Raw genomic sequence first — 17,085 nt, forward strand, 5'->3', positions numbered from 1 at the left:
TTTTAACATGTCATTTATAAAAAAGCACAAATTAATTTATTGTAGTGCAAGAATTTTTTTAACTGATCACACGTTGACAGGTATAGGTTTACATTTATGCATTCTTACACCGAAGATTCTGGGTTAAAGATAATGGTGCCATTTTCACTTCCATAATGGAACGTGGTGTTGTGCAGAGCTGGGGCCTCTTCTGTGCCCCACTTCCCTCATTCTAAACGTTGGTCATCTTGGTGACCTTTCTGAAAAGACACAAGGAACCCACCCATAGAGCAGAGTAGTTGGGTTCCATTAGTTGATCAGTGGGCACATTTTTCAGTCACCTTAGCATACGTTTCTCATGGATCTCATGTGTAAAGCCATCACAAAAGAAAGGGTTCTTACAAATGAATCAGGGTATATTTGACCTTTTAGGAATTCATATTATGGCATGAATAAGAGCATCTACTAGAGTTCATGTTTATATTGTTGTGTTTATTTTTTTTAATGTTTTTTATTTATTTCTGAGAGAGAGAGACAGCGTGAGCAGGGGAGGGTCAGAGAGAGGGAGATACAGAATCTGAAGCAGGCTCCAGGCCCTGAGCTAGCTGTCAGCACAGAGGCCGACATGGGGCTCGAACCCACGAACCATGAGCAGAAGTTGGAGGCTTAACCGACTGAGCCACCCAGGAGCCCCAATATTGCTGTGTTCAGAACTGAGGCCTCTTTTTACATTATTATAGCATATGATTTAAAAAGGCAAAAGAAGGGCACCTGGGTGGCTCAACCGGTTAAGTGTCCAACTTTTGATTTTGTCTCAGGTCATAATCTCACGGTCATTGGATTTAGCAGCACCGTGTCAGGCTCCCAGCTGAGTGTGACGCCCACTTGGGATTCTCGCTCTCCCTTTCTCTCTGCCCCTCCTCTGCATAACACACATTGTCTCTCTCAAAATAAATTAAAAAACTTAAAAAGAAAAGTTAAGAGAATATGAGGCTTTTATTTAAATACATTTAGATTCAGATTTTCTCAGTTTATTTCAACAGCTGTGAAATTGTCACAGGACTTTCATTTAAGGTGATGCAAAGTTCTTTTATGGATAATGAATGAATGTTCCAATGACAAGTCTTTCAGCTTATAATTTAACTTTTTTGACCTAGAGGTGATTAACATTCTGTTTTTCTAAGGATTGTACCTTTCCTATACTCAATATGATCATTTCAGGGATGATTTTGCTAATGAAGTGGCATGTTGAAAACTCTGGGTATCATGTGGCCTAAATTAATAATTTTTCTGTATAATTTCATATCTGTAGCTCCTCAGTGTGGGTCAGTGAGAGATACTGCCTTTGAGATACCTGTGTTACACATGCAGCCAACAAACTGAATGGACCTTAATTAAGTCTAGTCTTTCTCAAGTGGTCAATTACAGATGGGGAGGGGGAGAGTGCCAAGTTAGACCCTCTGCTATCTCAAATTTAACTTGACCATTATCTTAGGTTTTTTCCTACTTGGCTGTGAATATCATTATGAACATAGGAATGTAACTTTTTGATTAGCTGATGTTTCTGCTTGGCAAGAGATTGCTTCCACCATAATAAAAGAATGTGTTCAGATTGTGGGAATGTGTAGGTGTATCTCAATCAGAATAAATTTTATTTCAAGGACTTTTAAACAGTTAAGTTGAAATGCCCTGATAATAATGTTTAGATCACCAAGGGTGGTAACTGAATATCAGTAATGTTGACATTTGCAGCTCTGAGATATGGAAACTCTGATCTCAAGGATTTTGTAGAAAGGGCATTAGTCAGTCTACAAATAGTATTGCTAAATACTGGCATACTGTGCTATCTGGTATCCAAGTCCTTAAAAATATTTTACCAATTGTGCTTATAAAATGTACTTAACAAAATGTACTTACAAAATGTACAAAAATACTTACTTGCAAAATGTCCTTGCTATTTATGGCTCTATTGCTACTAATGTTTGGGAAAAAATACTTTAAAAGTGGCCTGTATTAAAACCAATAGCTACTTATCTTTGTGATCAATTTTCCTAAAACCTTTGCTTGCTGATAGTAGCATCTCAGTGCCCTTATGCATTGAGAAGAGCACCAAAGAAAGAAACAAAATTAACAATCTGTAAGATTTTATGCCAAGATATTAATGGACGTGATAGTATTAAAAGATGGATTTAATTTTCTTTAGTTTTCTCTTTTTTTGTTCTCACTTTCTATAGTGAACATATATTATTTATACACTGAGACACTTTTTAGAAATTCCTGCCAGTGGATTGTAATGATTGAAATCAAATATATCTGTCACATGAGAATTCCGCACATAGCGATGTCATGACTTTGAAATCCTCAGAGGACAATTGTGCATTGACTGATAACCTGGACATGACTTGATTTTTAAATCCTTTCGGGGTGCGGCAGGGGGAGGGTTCATGGTGAATGAAGCCCTGGAGAGCTGGTCATGCGGAGGCAGGGAGCAGTCAACTGCTTCTAGAATCTCACAGAGTGTCCAGTGTCTCAGAGCTGAGCTGGCTTTCAGAACATAAATGATCCAAATGTCCTTGTAAAATATGATTTTAGTTTCTTACAATTATTCTTGAGCCAAATATAAAAATCTCTGAAGGGACAATTCCAGAATTCTAATACCCCCTTAGACCAGAGCTATCCAAACCGTGGTGTGCAGATGATGTTGTCCTCGAGCTGTTTGTCACCTGTCCAAAATGAGAGAAGTACAGACCTTCACTGAGTAATCTTATTACCGTGGACTCTAACAGTAAAACATTTGATTTTAATTTTATAGTATCTTTTTAAAAATTTATTTTCTCACAATTGGTTGCTGTTGTATTTTACCAACATATCTGTTTGTAACAGATATGGAGGAAAAAATAACTGGTTTGTAACCACCTTAAACCCCTTTTTAAAAAAATGGGGTTAGAATAATTCCCACATAACAGCTAGAGAGAGGAAACCATATCTTCAAAATGTAAGTCATGACACATGTACTGACACTTCACACGAATTTACTAAAACAATAGAAAAAAATGATGTAAAAATAGGGGTTCGGGAACTTAGAACACCCATACGTATGTTGATACTTTTGTGATGCTCTTGCCAAGATGCAAGAATAATGCTTGGCTTCCCTCCAATGATGTTTACAGGGCCCAGAGGATACACAGAATCAAAAGGCTTTCCCCTGAAGACGTGGAGTCCATGAGGGACATTCTGACACGCAATATGTACCAAGTTCGACAAAGGGTGTGTATAAGCTATCTGACCTGTTCCCTGGCCTGTCTTTGGAACCAGTCATTCAGGAATCAGTTCTTATTCCCATTCTCTCCTCTGCAGAGGCCTTCTTGCTAAACGACTCCTTTCTGCTTAATTGTGAGAATAGAAAGTTCATTGTTACCTTTCTGCTAAAAAAAAAAAAAAATTGGCACACATATGATGTAAAAAGGAATGCAAATCCAGTTGCTGGCCCTAGGGGTCAGGCTGCACTAGCCCTGCAGCTGGTACTTTCTAGAACCAGCAGGGCTCCCTCTCCCTCCGGAGATGAACAAGTGGTGGAGCTCATTCACCGCACCACAGAAAAAGATGGCAGACGGATGCCAATGAGTCAAGTTGTCTTGATCTGATGGACTGTAACAGAGCTAAGAAAATTGGGATGGTTATCGCATCTACAATTGAAAGCCTGTATCAAAGGTGATGTACTAGGCATATTGTTTTTCAATTTTGGAAAAGGGTATGGAGTCTATACTACCATTTGGGAACCGGTGCAAAGTGTATATAGTAAGAACGTTCCTGGGGGCCATGGTGAGTCCTTCTGAAATTTCGATTTAGTCAAATGACATTTAAGCCTGTGAACTCTAATTAGGCATTGTTGTTTTTTGTTTTGTTTTGTTCTGTTTTTAAGTTTGAACATCCCATTCTTGAGTATAATATAATTATAAGTAAATTCATTGTGACGGCCTTGGTTATAGATCATAGTCTTGATGAGGCCCAAAAATCCATCAGGTTAAAGCCTCTCGGTTTCAAGTAGAAGATGCTGAGGTTAGGGGAATTGTTTATCTGACCTGTTCAAGGTCACACACACACACAAATCCAAGTTAAGAACCCAGATCTTTCAACTGTCTACACCATGCTCTTTCCATGACTCCAGACTTATGTGATCCAGTTAAAGTGCATGTTTTCTGGCTCCCTGTTTTGGAAAGGTCAGTGATTAAGGGAAATGTGTCAGCAAAAGGCTGTGCACCTGCTGAAGGAATATAGGTCAGTATCAATCATAGCAATCTTAGAGTAAATTTAAGAGCTTTTAAATGATTCCAAGTGAAACTGTTCGGTAAGACTATCAGATTCTGATACATAGTTAGATAAATTGTTAAGAATGTCCTGGTTTGAAGAATGTTGGCTAGCTTAGTGAGGGCCAGAGCTTGCTGGAGGCTGCCTAAAGCATAGCCTTTTCCCCATGTTTATGAATGTTGAATTTAAGGAAAGGCCCAGATATGAAGACGGAGGTCCTGGGACTCCAACCAGGTCTAAAATGAGGTTAAATACCCATTCTCTCATTTTCCCTTTTATGCAGGTTCCCAGGTAGCCACCTTTCTTCTTTTATAAGGATGCTTATTCAGTCTGTCTTCCAGGCTTCTCCCTTCTAAGCTACGTGACATCTTCCTTTCTTGTTGCTCCCAAAAAAGCAGATAGGTCATGGAAGTCACATGAAGAGAACATAAATAATAAACGGAAGGGAGTTTCAAGCTCCTGAGATGGCTTTTGCCTCCACTTTTGTTACTTTGAGAGAGTGAAACTCACCAGTCCTTCCCTTTCCTGTCTCCTTTCTTCATCATCTTTTGCATAGGTCATGTGACTTTCTCCCACCCCCCCATGGTCCTCCTGTCCCCTTGCAGGAAAAACTACTCTAGAGCTGCAATGCAGCACAGCTGTCTGTGTCCTTTGCTTCTAGTGGGCAATCTACAGTTTTGAGGATTGTCACAAAAAGTGACAACTATTATCTAGCATGGGTGATAGGTCAGTGGGCCTCACGTGGTGTGGGGCTGGTGGCTGGAGCATTTCCCACAGTCCGCATCTCAAAAGAGGCCATCTTGGGAGTCAGGAGTCCCTTCAGAGCAAGGCTGGAGTGACTGCACGGTTTGACTCTGGGGGACCCTGATATATAGTTGACCTGAAACTGAGCTGGTCCTGCCTGGTTTATTGCACCTGGGAGGGCTCCGGTCAGTCCTGCTTGAAGCCACTCCCCTCTGCAGATTGCCACTGGTGGACAAGCTGAAGAGCTAGCTTCCAGAGGTTTCCAGTAACACAGCCCTCTGGGACACAGAGCTCTCTGGAACACAATGGGGATGGGAAATGAGAAACACTTTCTTTAAACCTTCAAGGGAAGAGACTGACCTCAGCTCAGACTCTAAGGATAACTTAGAGATTGTTGGGAAGTCCCCTGATGTGGCCTAAATGATCAGGTCACACTCAGAATTCCCACACACTTTCAAAGGAGGAAAATGGTTTATTCAACTTGAGTTCCCTCTCGAAAATATTTAATCCACTTCTAGCACTTTGTCCCATAAAGCTCAAGGTTTAGGGGAAGTAGAGTCTTTAAACAATCACCGACTCCTTCATTAAAGGGCTAAAATGGGAGAAACAGAGGGAAGAAACTTGTATATACATTATATGCATAGGACCAACGACACTTCCTGCAGATAGGCAAGAATAAGGACATGGGCGATGTGATATGAGACAAAATAGAACAAAAAGTGTCCAAATGTTCCTTAAAGTAGAGCCCTCAAGTCAAGGTGTTGGAAATTCCTCATAGCAACATACACATATACATATGTATGTACAGATACACATATACGAGTATGTGTATACAAACATATGCGCACCCCAAATTCACTTTTGCGAATGAGGTTAAAATTGATGAAAAACTATAAAAGTCTGTCTGGTGTTCTAGATGCTTAATTTTAAACTATTTTTCTTGGTAGTGTCGTATGTTGTTCTTTAATATCTCCATGTGTAAATAGCACTTAAGTTGAGGTTCATCCTTAGTGCTGGTGGATAAGAGTCCATATTTCAAACTGTCTTCAAAACTTAATTTTTTAAGCCAAGTTTTCATCAGATTGGTTAGTTTGTCAGGAGTGGCTGGTAAAGATCTCTCAGGGGATGGTGAGGGGCACGTGGGTGGCTCAGGCTGGCTTCAGCCAAAGCGTCCAACTTCAGCTCAGGTCATGATCTCAGCATTGGCAGGTTGGAGCTCCATGTCGGGCTCTGTGCTTTCAGCCGGCTTCAGATTCTGTGTCTCCCTCTGTCTCTCTGCCCCTTCCTTGTGCTCTGTCTCTCTCTGTCTCTCAAAAATAAATAAAAAGTATTAAAAAAATCTTTTTAAAAAGGGGACAGTGAAAGCTGGCTTTGCTGATGCCTCGTTGTTCCCTTGGCCTCCAAACTATGCCTCCTGTTTTGTAAGGATTCGTTAGTAGATGATGAAAGCCATAAATCGACCTCACTGGCTGTCTGCACTTTAAACCACAACAAATAAACTAAAAGCTAGTGAACCAATGAGGACGCTGTTGTCAATTCCTCCTTGTCATAAACGCCCACTTCCGTTCTGACAGGAAAGTGGATCCTCTCGTATATTCCGCAAGCAAGGGTCTATTATAAATCTGCATGTTAAGTACTAATAAAGCTTAATTTCTTTTGTATTTTTATAAAGATGAACGGAAACATAAGTATTAGTATTTTATTTTATGTTTTGCTCACACTGGGGATCATCTTGTTGCACGTCTTGGAGCGTATGCACCCCACCTACGGGACCCTTGGCTCCTAGAGGACGGAATCTCCGTCCTTATACCCTAGCCCTTTCCTGTACCTCTGTCTCATTTCTCACCACACTCTGAGTAAAATACTAAATTCTCCTGAGGTAGCAAATGAATTCCCAGCTCTGTCCCAGTAGGTCCCCCTACCTCTCCCATCACAAATTTTTTACAGCTATGTCTTATCTCACGTGTTGCCTCTTCTTGGGCGGAACATCCACTCATCTTTCAAGACTCAGCTCAGTACAAAGCACCTTTCCCACCCACGACTGGACAAGTGTCCTTTGCCCTTTGCCTATACTCTGCAAGTCCCTGCAGACACCCACATCCTCTCACTTCCTGAGCACAAAACAGTATACGCTTGTTGGACTCCCCAAGTAGACCATGAGCCTTTTGAAGGCCATAATTCAAATCTATCCAGTTTTTAAATCCTGTGCCTACTGTGGCACCTGGCACGTAGAGCATTTGCTGTTTTGCTATTGAATTGAAAATCCTTATTACCACATCCATTAACCAGGAGTGATAATGCCTGTGGCCCTGACCCTGTTACCCAGTGGGACCCACTGACCCAGAGGAAACAGCATATTCACCGTTGCACTTTGACTGAAAAGAAAGGAGAGAAGAAGCTCCAGTTAAGCACTTTGTAAACATCTGAGGACCAAGGTTGGTCTGTGGTTCAAGACAGGTTATCAGTGGCCTGATAAGAATAAAGAAGATGGGGCTCCTGGGTGGCTCAGTCAGTTAAGCATCAGATTTGGGCTCAGGTCACGATCTCATGGTTCATGAGTTCAAGCCCCGCCATGAGCTTTGGATGAGCTTGTGCCTCTGCTTTGGGGGAGCTCTTGCCCCACTTGGGGTGAGGTTGACAAGCCCCACTTCAGTTGAACATGGGCCTTGCTTTGGTTAAAAACAGGAGCCCTCCTTCGGACGAGGCCTGCTTCTCTCTCTTTCTCTCTCTCTCTGCCTCTCCTTCACTTGTGCCCTCTCTTTCTTTCTCAAAAAGAAAATAAGGGAGAAAATTTTTATAAAGATAATTGATTCAATGTGAAGGACTGCTCTTTTATTAGAGATTATGGATTATGTCCTACCTACATTTTGGTGAAAAGACCTCTTCCTTTCTGAACTGGTAATGGTGATAGTCATTGGTTGACATTTTGAATGTATCTCTCGTTGGCAAAATTTAAGAACAGCAGCCTTAATGAAATTTCCAATGGAGTTTTGACATTTTTCTGATCTATTCGATCCAAACACTCAGAAACCACTGTCCGAGCATAAAAAACACAACCTGCCGAAGAGCATGGGTGTGGAGCAGCCAAAGTCCATGAGCACATCAGGGCAGGACCCTTGCAAGGACACCAGAGGGACTCTGCGAGCTGGGAAAGCTGCACACCCATGCAGCTCTGTCCTGAGAGAGGTGGCCTCGGTCACAGACCTTTCTTCTTGGGGGCCACTGCTCGCTCCTCTGTACTTGAGGCAGACGCTTATTTTTTGGCTCATCTTAGTCTGTGATATTTCCATGGCCCTCTGAAGCTGAAGGTTGTATGCAGATGTGCTTATGCAGTTGACATGCTATTCTTTCCGCAGACCTTGTCCTACAACAAATACAACCTCAAGCCCCAAACAAGCGAGAAGCAGGCCAAAGAGATTCTAATCCGCCGCCAGAATACCTTAAGGGAGAGCATGAGGAAAGGCCACAGCCTGCCGTGGGGAAAACCGGTAAGGAGGGGTCTGTAGAATCAGCCAGGAGCTGGGCCAACCCCTCCCAGGGCCTCCCCCACTCGGGTGACTGCCAGCAGCATCAAGACAAAACCCCCGCCTTGTTGGAATACAAAAGTAAGAGGGTTTCGGATGCTAGACAACCTGCCTCTGGGTCCAGAGCCTTAGGGGCCGTCGGTCAGGATGAACCTCCAGGATGGGTCAGTGACTGGAACATGCTCACTGCACTGTGAGTCTAGACCAGATGCCTTGGTGACCTAACCAGTACTGGTCAGGTACTGACCAGTCCAGAGAAACCTCCATGGACTGGGGCGCCGGCTCTAGGAAGCCTACTTCTCTCCCAGGAAGACATAGGGAAGAATTTGCTGTTGCCCAGACTCATGGGCCTCACCTTCACATCACCCACTGCGCATCTGAACTATTCTTTTTGAGGCCATATTGCACCCATCACACTGGAACTTCTGGATGAAGGTTAGGTCTGGAGTAGATTCTAATTTCTACCCTAACCTCAGGAGCTAAAATGTAATAATAACAATACCAATAGTAGTAACAGTAACTAACTACCTGAGGAGAGGGTTAAGGGACACTGTTCAAACATTTTAATTGTGCTATTTGTTATTTTCAAAATAAAATCCAACTAAATATTCAACCTGTGATCTTGTAGTAAAGCCTGCCTTAAGCACACATCTGACTGGGTAACATTGAAAGGTACCTGTAAAATTATTAACAGTATCATGACAAAGCGTTCATATTGTGTTTTCAAAGAATGGAAGTAGGCTCTAGTGTATTACCCTATCCTCAAACTATTCCCATGAACAGTGCAGTGCAAGCCTTTTATCCCCCAATAAAACTCACACAGAGAGGCTAATTGGCTTATCCCACTTAATTATAATTATCCCTGTTCTCAATGAATAGAACGCAGGTCTCCTGACCATGGGCTAATACTCTTTTTTTTTTTCCTGTAAAAATATATATGTCAACAATCCATAATTCTGTTTTCCTTATTAAAAAACAAATGCTCAAGGGCCTCGGTAGCTCCGTCATTTAAGCGTCTGGCTTTTGATTTTGGCTCAGGTCATGATATCATGGTCTGTGGGTTTAAGCCCCACATCGAGCTTTGCACTCATAGTGTAGAGCTTGCTTGGGATTCTCTCTCTCCCTCTCTCTGCTCGCTCTCTCTCCCTCTCTCTCTCTCTCTCTCTCGTTCTCAAATATATAACCAAAATAAAAAAAAAGGAAAAATAAATAACAAATGCTTTTCCCAAAACAAAGTCACTTTGAGAGGTTCATAATGGTCTCTTTTATCATGAGGGGGAAGGAAATGCCTATTGAAGGCTGCAGCATTCTGCGTTCTTTAAAGCTCAGTAATAGTAGGAAGACAAAAAGTAATCCAGACGGGGTGCCCGGTGTGAGTCTGCACCTGTCACTTTGTTTGCCACCTGATCCTCGGGACCACAGCCCTAATTCTGCTTTTTCTTTTGTGCTTGCTGCCCACAGGCCGGGACCAAAAACATCCGTTACCTCTCCTTTCCCTATGGCCGCCCTGAGCCGGCAGGAAGAGACCCATGGGTTGCTGAGCTCCCAGGTAATCTGGCTGCCTGGCAGGTTTTCTTCTTTTCCTGGAAAGGGCCAGAGGGCAGATATTTGGGGGCTGGTGAGCCCAAAGAATATTATGAGCCCCCAAGTATCTTAAATGACAAGAAAAAGGAAAAAATAACAACATTTTTATTAAATCTAATTCAGAGCTTCATTTATGAACACTGAAATTTGAACTTCATGTAATTTTTCCCTGACCTAAAATATTCTTTTAATTTTTTTCCATCCATTTAAAACTGTAGCAGGTGTTCTTAGCTGACAGGCCATAGGAAGAAGCAACAGGCTGGGTATAGCTGAGGGGTCATAACTTGCTGATGTCAAATGGGCACATTTTTTAAATATTTGGGGTTCATCCAAGGTTTAAAAGTTAGCAAGATTCTCCAAAATTGGTTAGATTTTACTAAAATGATGTCACCAAATTTACTGATTAAATGTTTCCAATTTAATCTCTATTTCTTAAGTAGAATTCTTAGAATTATTGAAACTATCTTTTATTCTAATAAAAGCCATTATTATTTTTCAAATGTATATACAAAATGATTTTCTATTAACAAAAGGTGATATGCAATACATAATGTGCCATATTATCTATTTTAATTTTTTCAAATTTTTAAGATTTAAAACCATTGGAAATTCAAATGAACTAAACTCATAGGATTTTAGATTTAAATCTTTGAAGAGTGAACATGATTATTCTTTAAAATGGAACTTTATTTTCTTCTGATTTGAAAATGTGCTTGATATAAAATAAAAATTAATCAGCAGGAAAAAAGCATAAAATAGGAAAGTTAAAAGCACTTGAAACCCCAACACCAAGATATAATCACTATAGAACATTTTGGTAAACATTCTTCTGTAATTCTCTCCACATCATCCTGATCCCTATCCCACCTGTATCTGATATAAGAAGAAAAAAAAACCAAAACAAAAGCCTTATCAAAATCATAGTATCATCATTGTTTTGGAATTTTTATAAATTGTTTAGTTCACTCGACCATCTACTATGGATGTATTTCCATGTCAATAAATATAAACTTAATAATCAATTTTATGATTGAGTAATAGCTAATTATATAAAATAATCCTAGTGTATTTAGCTAAATACTTATTAACAAATATTAAAGTATTTTGACTGTTTATAGAATGGAAGCGATGACATTTAATAAGCGCCTTGGCCCACTTGTGAATTGATTTTTGCACAAATAATCAGTTATTCTCTTAGTACGTTTTCTTGGAACCAAGATTAGGGGGTGAAAAATTAAATACATTGAAATTTCTCTCTCAATAGTCTGTGAGAAAGGTTGTTTTCAATCACTTTACCATCACTGGGCAATTGTCAAACTTTTGAGTAATCTATGATGGATAGGATAAAATTTGTATATCGTATTAATTTTATTCTGAGTCTGTTTGATTTTTAGTGAAGTTGAACATCTTTCCATACTTTTGGAAGCAACCATTCCTACTTGGGAAGTTTCTGCTTCTGCCTTTGGCCATTTTTTCCCCCTATTCCATTGTTTGTTTCTTTAAAATGAACTGGAAGAACACTGTATAACAAGGATATCATGCATTGTCTCATATTTTTTGCCAATGGTTTCTCTTCCAGTTTAACATTGATCTTTTAGTTTTTAGATATACTTGCCTTTCCAAAATTTTCATTTTAATTCATCAAATCTGCTCAGTCTTCCACAGAAAAATTAAAAACTGATTTACCCAATGTTTTTACCTAGAACTTTAATTATCCCCTTTAAATCTCAAACCCTCTGAGATTTATCTGTGCATAGCTTAAGACAGACACACACTTCAGGTTGTTTTCCAATGGCCATGTGCCCGTTCCAAACCCATCTTTTCCTCCAAGAGGAGATGCTACTTTTGCTGTGCTAAAGTCATTTATCTTGAGAGAGTTTTGAACCCTCAGTTGTGTTTCATTCATCTAGCCATCTATTCCTGGAGCACACTCTTGGATCTAGTGTCATCTTATATTATAAAAGAGCTAATCCACAAACAAAAGCAAACAAACAAACAAAAGAACACTGTTGTAGGGTTTATAATAATTCCTAAAAACCTTCCTGCTACAAGTAATCTGGTGCTGTTTACATTGTTTGAATGAATAGAAAATGTGAAATTCTCCTGGTCATTTCTTTTGATGGACATCAATATCACATGCTCCCGTAGCAGGAGATTACCACATAGCAACCTCACACGAGCACAGATGTGCAAATCTTAAACGAAGCATTATAAATAAAACATGGCAGAACATTAAAGAAATACTGCACCTTACAAAGTGGTATTTATTTCAGAAATGGGGGTTGTTTAACATTTGGAAATGTCTTTACATTATTCATCAGATGAATAGGTCAAATGATCCTGTTCTTCAGATAGATGCCTTAAAAGGCATCTCCCTCTTTTTTCTGTAAACATAATAAAATCCTAAGAAAACATTTATAGGACTTCTATGTTTTATGAAAAAGTAAAAGTCTACTTTTCCATTTCCTTTCTGTAAAGGGGTGAATATTGGTACCTCCCACCTGCAACAGTTTTACTTCAAGGTCAAGCCAGGCAATGCACGCAAAACTCTTAGAACAGTGCCTTGGAACCAAGTAAATATGCAAGAATTAGTAGCCATTAACAATTAATACTACTTTTTAAATTTATTTATGGTTACTTATTTTTGAGAGAGAGCGAGACAGACAGACTGTGAATGGGGGAGGAGCATAGAGAGGGAGGGAAAACAGAATCTGAACCAGGCTCCAGGCTCTGAGCTGTCATCACAGAGCCCGACGCAGGGTTCGAGCTCACTGGTTGCAAAACCATGACCTGAACCAAAGTCGGACGCCTAACTGGCTGAGCTACCCAAGCACCCTAACAATTAATAGTATTGAAGAACATCTAAGAAGACTTGACCTGGGTAGATGGAGGTGTTCTTGAAAAGAAAGACAACACTTCAGGAATGTTAGTTCTACATGAACTAAACTAGGCATGGAATGAAGTTCTCGTCCCAGTCTACTTTTTTTCTTTCAAATGTGCACAACTGGTTCAAAATTTTATTAGGTTATCAAAAATAGTCATTAACTTAGAAAGTAATGAAGTTGAACTTTTTTTTATTTTATAAGTTTTTAATTTTAATTCCAGTATAATTAACATACACTATTATATTAGTTTCAAGTATACGATGTAGTGATTCAACAAGATTACAGATGACTCAGTGCTCATTAGGATACGTGTGCTCTTAATCTTCTTCCCCTATTTCGCCCATTCCTCCACCCACCTCCCTTCTGGTAACCATCAGTTTGTTCTCTATAGCTAAGAGTCTGCTTCTTGGTTTCTCTCTGTCTTTTTTTCCTTTGTTAATTTGTTTCCTTTCTTAATTTCCATATGTGAGTGAAATCATAAGGCATTTGACTATTCCATTGTATATATATACCACATCTTCTTTATTCATTCATCAATCGATAGTCCTTTGGGCTGCTTCCATAGTGCTCTACCCTTCCTCTGCTCTGAGACAGCTTACAATCTATGTGGACTGGGAAAAATGAAAGTTCTAGAGACGGATGTTGATAATGGCTGCACAAATATGTGAATGTACTTAATGCCACAGAACTGTACACTTCAAAATGGTTATAGGGGTGGGGGGAGGTTAAAATGGTAAATTTTATCAGAATTAAAACAAAACCATGAGGAGAGGGAAGAGAGGGGTCATAAAGACCCCAAGTCTGGGTCTCTAAAGAGCACACATTGTATGAAGTCGTCCAGTGTCATCCCTGGGTATCAGGCTCTGCCTTGACCTATGCAGAAGCACTATCCTGTTTTTCCTTCACCTTGCCCCTGGGTGCCCAAGTCTAGAAGTTAAAATGCAAGATAGAAGAACAGATATTCAGATTTTGCTGCAAGGTCTCCATTGATCTCTCCCTGGAACTGCCTATCTGAATGCTGACCTGCAGGGGGTTGTACAGTTGGGGCAAAGCCCAGCCCCACTCTTCCTCCTTCCTCTTCTGCTTTCAGCTAGCCTCTTCTTTCCCTTTTGGACAGATCTACTGACTTGAGTTGAATGGAATCTTGCAAGTCACATGCTCAAGACTCTTCCAAGTGCCTGGAGCCCACTTGTCAATAAGCAGAGGTGGCCAGGAAACATGGGCTATGATCTTTGTGCTGAGGGGAGCATGCACTCAGAAGGAGAGGTCGGAAACCAGAAGGGGACAGAGGAGAGTGAGCCACAGGATTTCTCTGGGGGCAGAAGCATCCCAGTCATTGTTTTCTTAGGTAATATTCCAAGCAGCAAAGGATCAAGAGGAACTCTTGTTCCAGGCCAGATGGTAGAGCACAAATTAAAGGGAAGTAATAAAAAAATGGACAAATATACTTAGCTAATTTTTTTTTAATTCAAAGCAGTTGATTCCTGTCCCCTATTTCCCACAACTTCCAGGCTACCTTCTCAGGATAATTCGATCACATTTAGAAAAACATCATTGAATGGGTTATTTTAAATTTTTCTGATGATAAAACACCTTTTGTCATGTGTAAACCTGCACCATGGGGTTCTTATTTTGTGTTGTGTTTTGTTTTTTTTAGGAGTGAATAGAAAGTGGGAGAAAGAGCCCTGCTTTCAGACTTAAAGTTCTTAAAATACTTGGAGTCTCAGGAGAATATTTAAAGGGGAAATAAATATATAAGGCTAAAACTTGAGGAAATGAGAAGAAACAAAATTTATGAAAAATACTCCCTTGAAGATGTGTGCACAGTGAAGTAGGGAAAAGGCAGTGTCCTAGACATCGAGGAGGACTTCGGAAGGTCACCTGAGAGGGGATGTCACGTAGATACACAATGGCTTCATCCACTCTTGGTGCACCCTTCCGACCCGCACAAGGCATGTATCAGGGACCCAGGCACAGCCTGGCAGAGAGCAGATGCACAGTGGGACAGACTCTGCTCCCGCTGCAGTCCCATCTTCACTGTGTGATATTGAAAGTCATTTAACATCTTGAAACCTCAGCTTCCTTACCTATGAAATGAGGATGCTAATTCCACTCATCTCCGAGGATTGTTACAAGGACTAAATGGCACAGCAGTTGTAAAATGGTTAGCACAATGACAGGTGCATAGTGAGTTCTCAATCCGTGGACATTCCTACCACTATCCTTGCTGTCATGTGCCAGTGGGAATCTGTTCACGCTTTTACCTACCTTGAAAGGAGAACATCTAATCACTCTCGTTTTGCCACACACGGCTCTCTACTGTGTCTCTCTCCTACCCCTGTTTCTCCAGGATTGGCTATTTCAAGGTCAAAGGGATGAAACTCAGATCTCATGCTTTCTGGTAAGCACTGATTAAGAAACAAACCAACCATTTAGAGACTCATGGGTGGCTCAGTTGGTAAAGTGACCATCTCTTGGTTTGGGCTCGGGTCGTGATCTCATGGTTCATGACTTTGAGTCCCCATGCTAACAATGCAGAGACTGGTTGGGATTCTCTCTTTCTCCTTCTGTCTCTGCCCCTCCCCCTGCTCAATCTCTCACTCTCTATCTCTCAAAATAAACAAATAAACTTAAAAAGAAAACATTTTCATATCACTGTTAACCGTAAAACCTTCAGTTTACCACTGGTCTTTGACAACACAATGCATCTTTGTGCCTACTGGTGCAATGCCTATGGCCAGTTGATCTGGTTTTGTAAAAATCCCTTTCTTACTTACCTGAAGGAGGCTAGCCTGATACACAGATATCTAGGCATTTCTATCTATTTATAACATGGCACATATGCTTCTGTTGGGTGCCCCCCTTGGGTCAGAGAAAATCAGGCCTGCAAATATAAGAGCTAGAACCTCAGGAAGGACTTTCCTTCACTCTGAGTTCTTGCCATCAAGATATGAAGTCTTCTTTCTGTTCTTACATTGTGTTCTTTCCCCTTCTTGTCATTTTCCTAGACAATGACAGCAGCGATTCAGAACTCCCATCCATCATGTTCAAAGCACACTCTCGAACAGGGATACTTCAGGAAAGACGGCTGACGCAAGAGATAATCCCAATGAAGAGCTTACCCAGAGGAGGGAAACCATCTCACTTCAGTTATCAGAGAAACACAAGCCAAGAAGAGCATGATGGTAGAGGAAGAAGGGAGGTTCTACGGCCCAAACCGCTATTCCACGTGGTAGATGAGGAGTTTGAATCTGAAGAAGAGAGTGAGGAGGAGGCCTCAGCAAGCAGGTCCAGATGGTCAGGGGATCACAGACCAAATAGGCAACATCACAGGTCCCACAGTCCTTTGCTCCAAAGAAAATAGTTTCATCGTCCACACGGTTGTCTCCATGTATTTTAAGAGTCCATCTTCCTATTAGTATGGAAGAAGGAGTTTTGGAGTTATGAAGAGAGCTGCTGAGTTTATTTTTTGGAGGCTATTAGACATACAACTATGAGACGCATGGAGATATTTTTTTTCTTTTGGAGAAAAACTTGCAGGCTCTGTTCTATCCTTAGCTGGTGTACTTTGTAGGTGAATTCCCCAGGAGTGATAAATGTTAATCATCACAGGAATTATTACTAAAATTCCTAAGAGAGCATGATCCATGAAATGTATTATGATACAAGCATGATTGGTCAGTAATTCACCTTGACTGTATGCCTGTGCAGCTTATAATCAAGTTAGAACTGGGAAAGGCCTGGGAAATCATGGGGCCCAACCCTCTGTGTTTACAAATAAGGACATAAAGACACCTTTTCCAAGGTCATGCGGTGAGTTGCTGCTTTCACAGGGTGGTTGTCCTCCCTCCCAAGAGAATGCATTCAATTTTGATTTTGACATGCACTATGTGATAATTTTATCTCTGGGGAAAGTTGCCATAACGTTGCTATTTTTAATCAGTAGCAATAATGGACAGATGTGAAATATAGTAGTGGATTAATTTGTGAACAATGGGCTTGTAGTCTACTTTATAATTGGAATATTTATTTTAAAAACAGAATAGCCGTAAACAGGATTT

At 40.6% G+C, this 17,085-nt stretch overlaps 1 protein-coding gene across 1 annotated transcript in view; it reads left to right on the forward strand.

Moving 5' to 3' along the window:
• The window catches only part of SLC9A4 (solute carrier family 9 member A4), a 61,733-nt gene extending 44,900 nt beyond the window's left edge, over nt 1-16,833 (forward strand). The window contains exons 9-12 of the mRNA XM_039223196.1: nt 3,150-3,246; nt 8,388-8,519; nt 10,017-10,104; nt 16,033-16,833. Coding sequence (XP_039079127.1) covers nt 3,150-3,246; nt 8,388-8,519; nt 10,017-10,104; nt 16,033-16,388 — 673 coding nt within the window. The 3' untranslated portion in view covers nt 16,389-16,833. The remainder of the gene's footprint in view (nt 1-3,149; nt 3,247-8,387; nt 8,520-10,016; nt 10,105-16,032) is intronic.
• Nucleotides 16,834-17,085: the final 252 nt, after the last annotated feature.

The sequence above is a fragment of the Hyaena hyaena genome, unplaced genomic scaffold (genome assembly GCF_003009895.1).
Source record: "Hyaena hyaena isolate Hyena2069 unplaced genomic scaffold, ASM300989v1 scaffold_1287, whole genome shotgun sequence".
In the NCBI taxonomy this organism is placed as follows: Eukaryota; Metazoa; Chordata; class Mammalia; order Carnivora; family Hyaenidae; genus Hyaena; species Hyaena hyaena.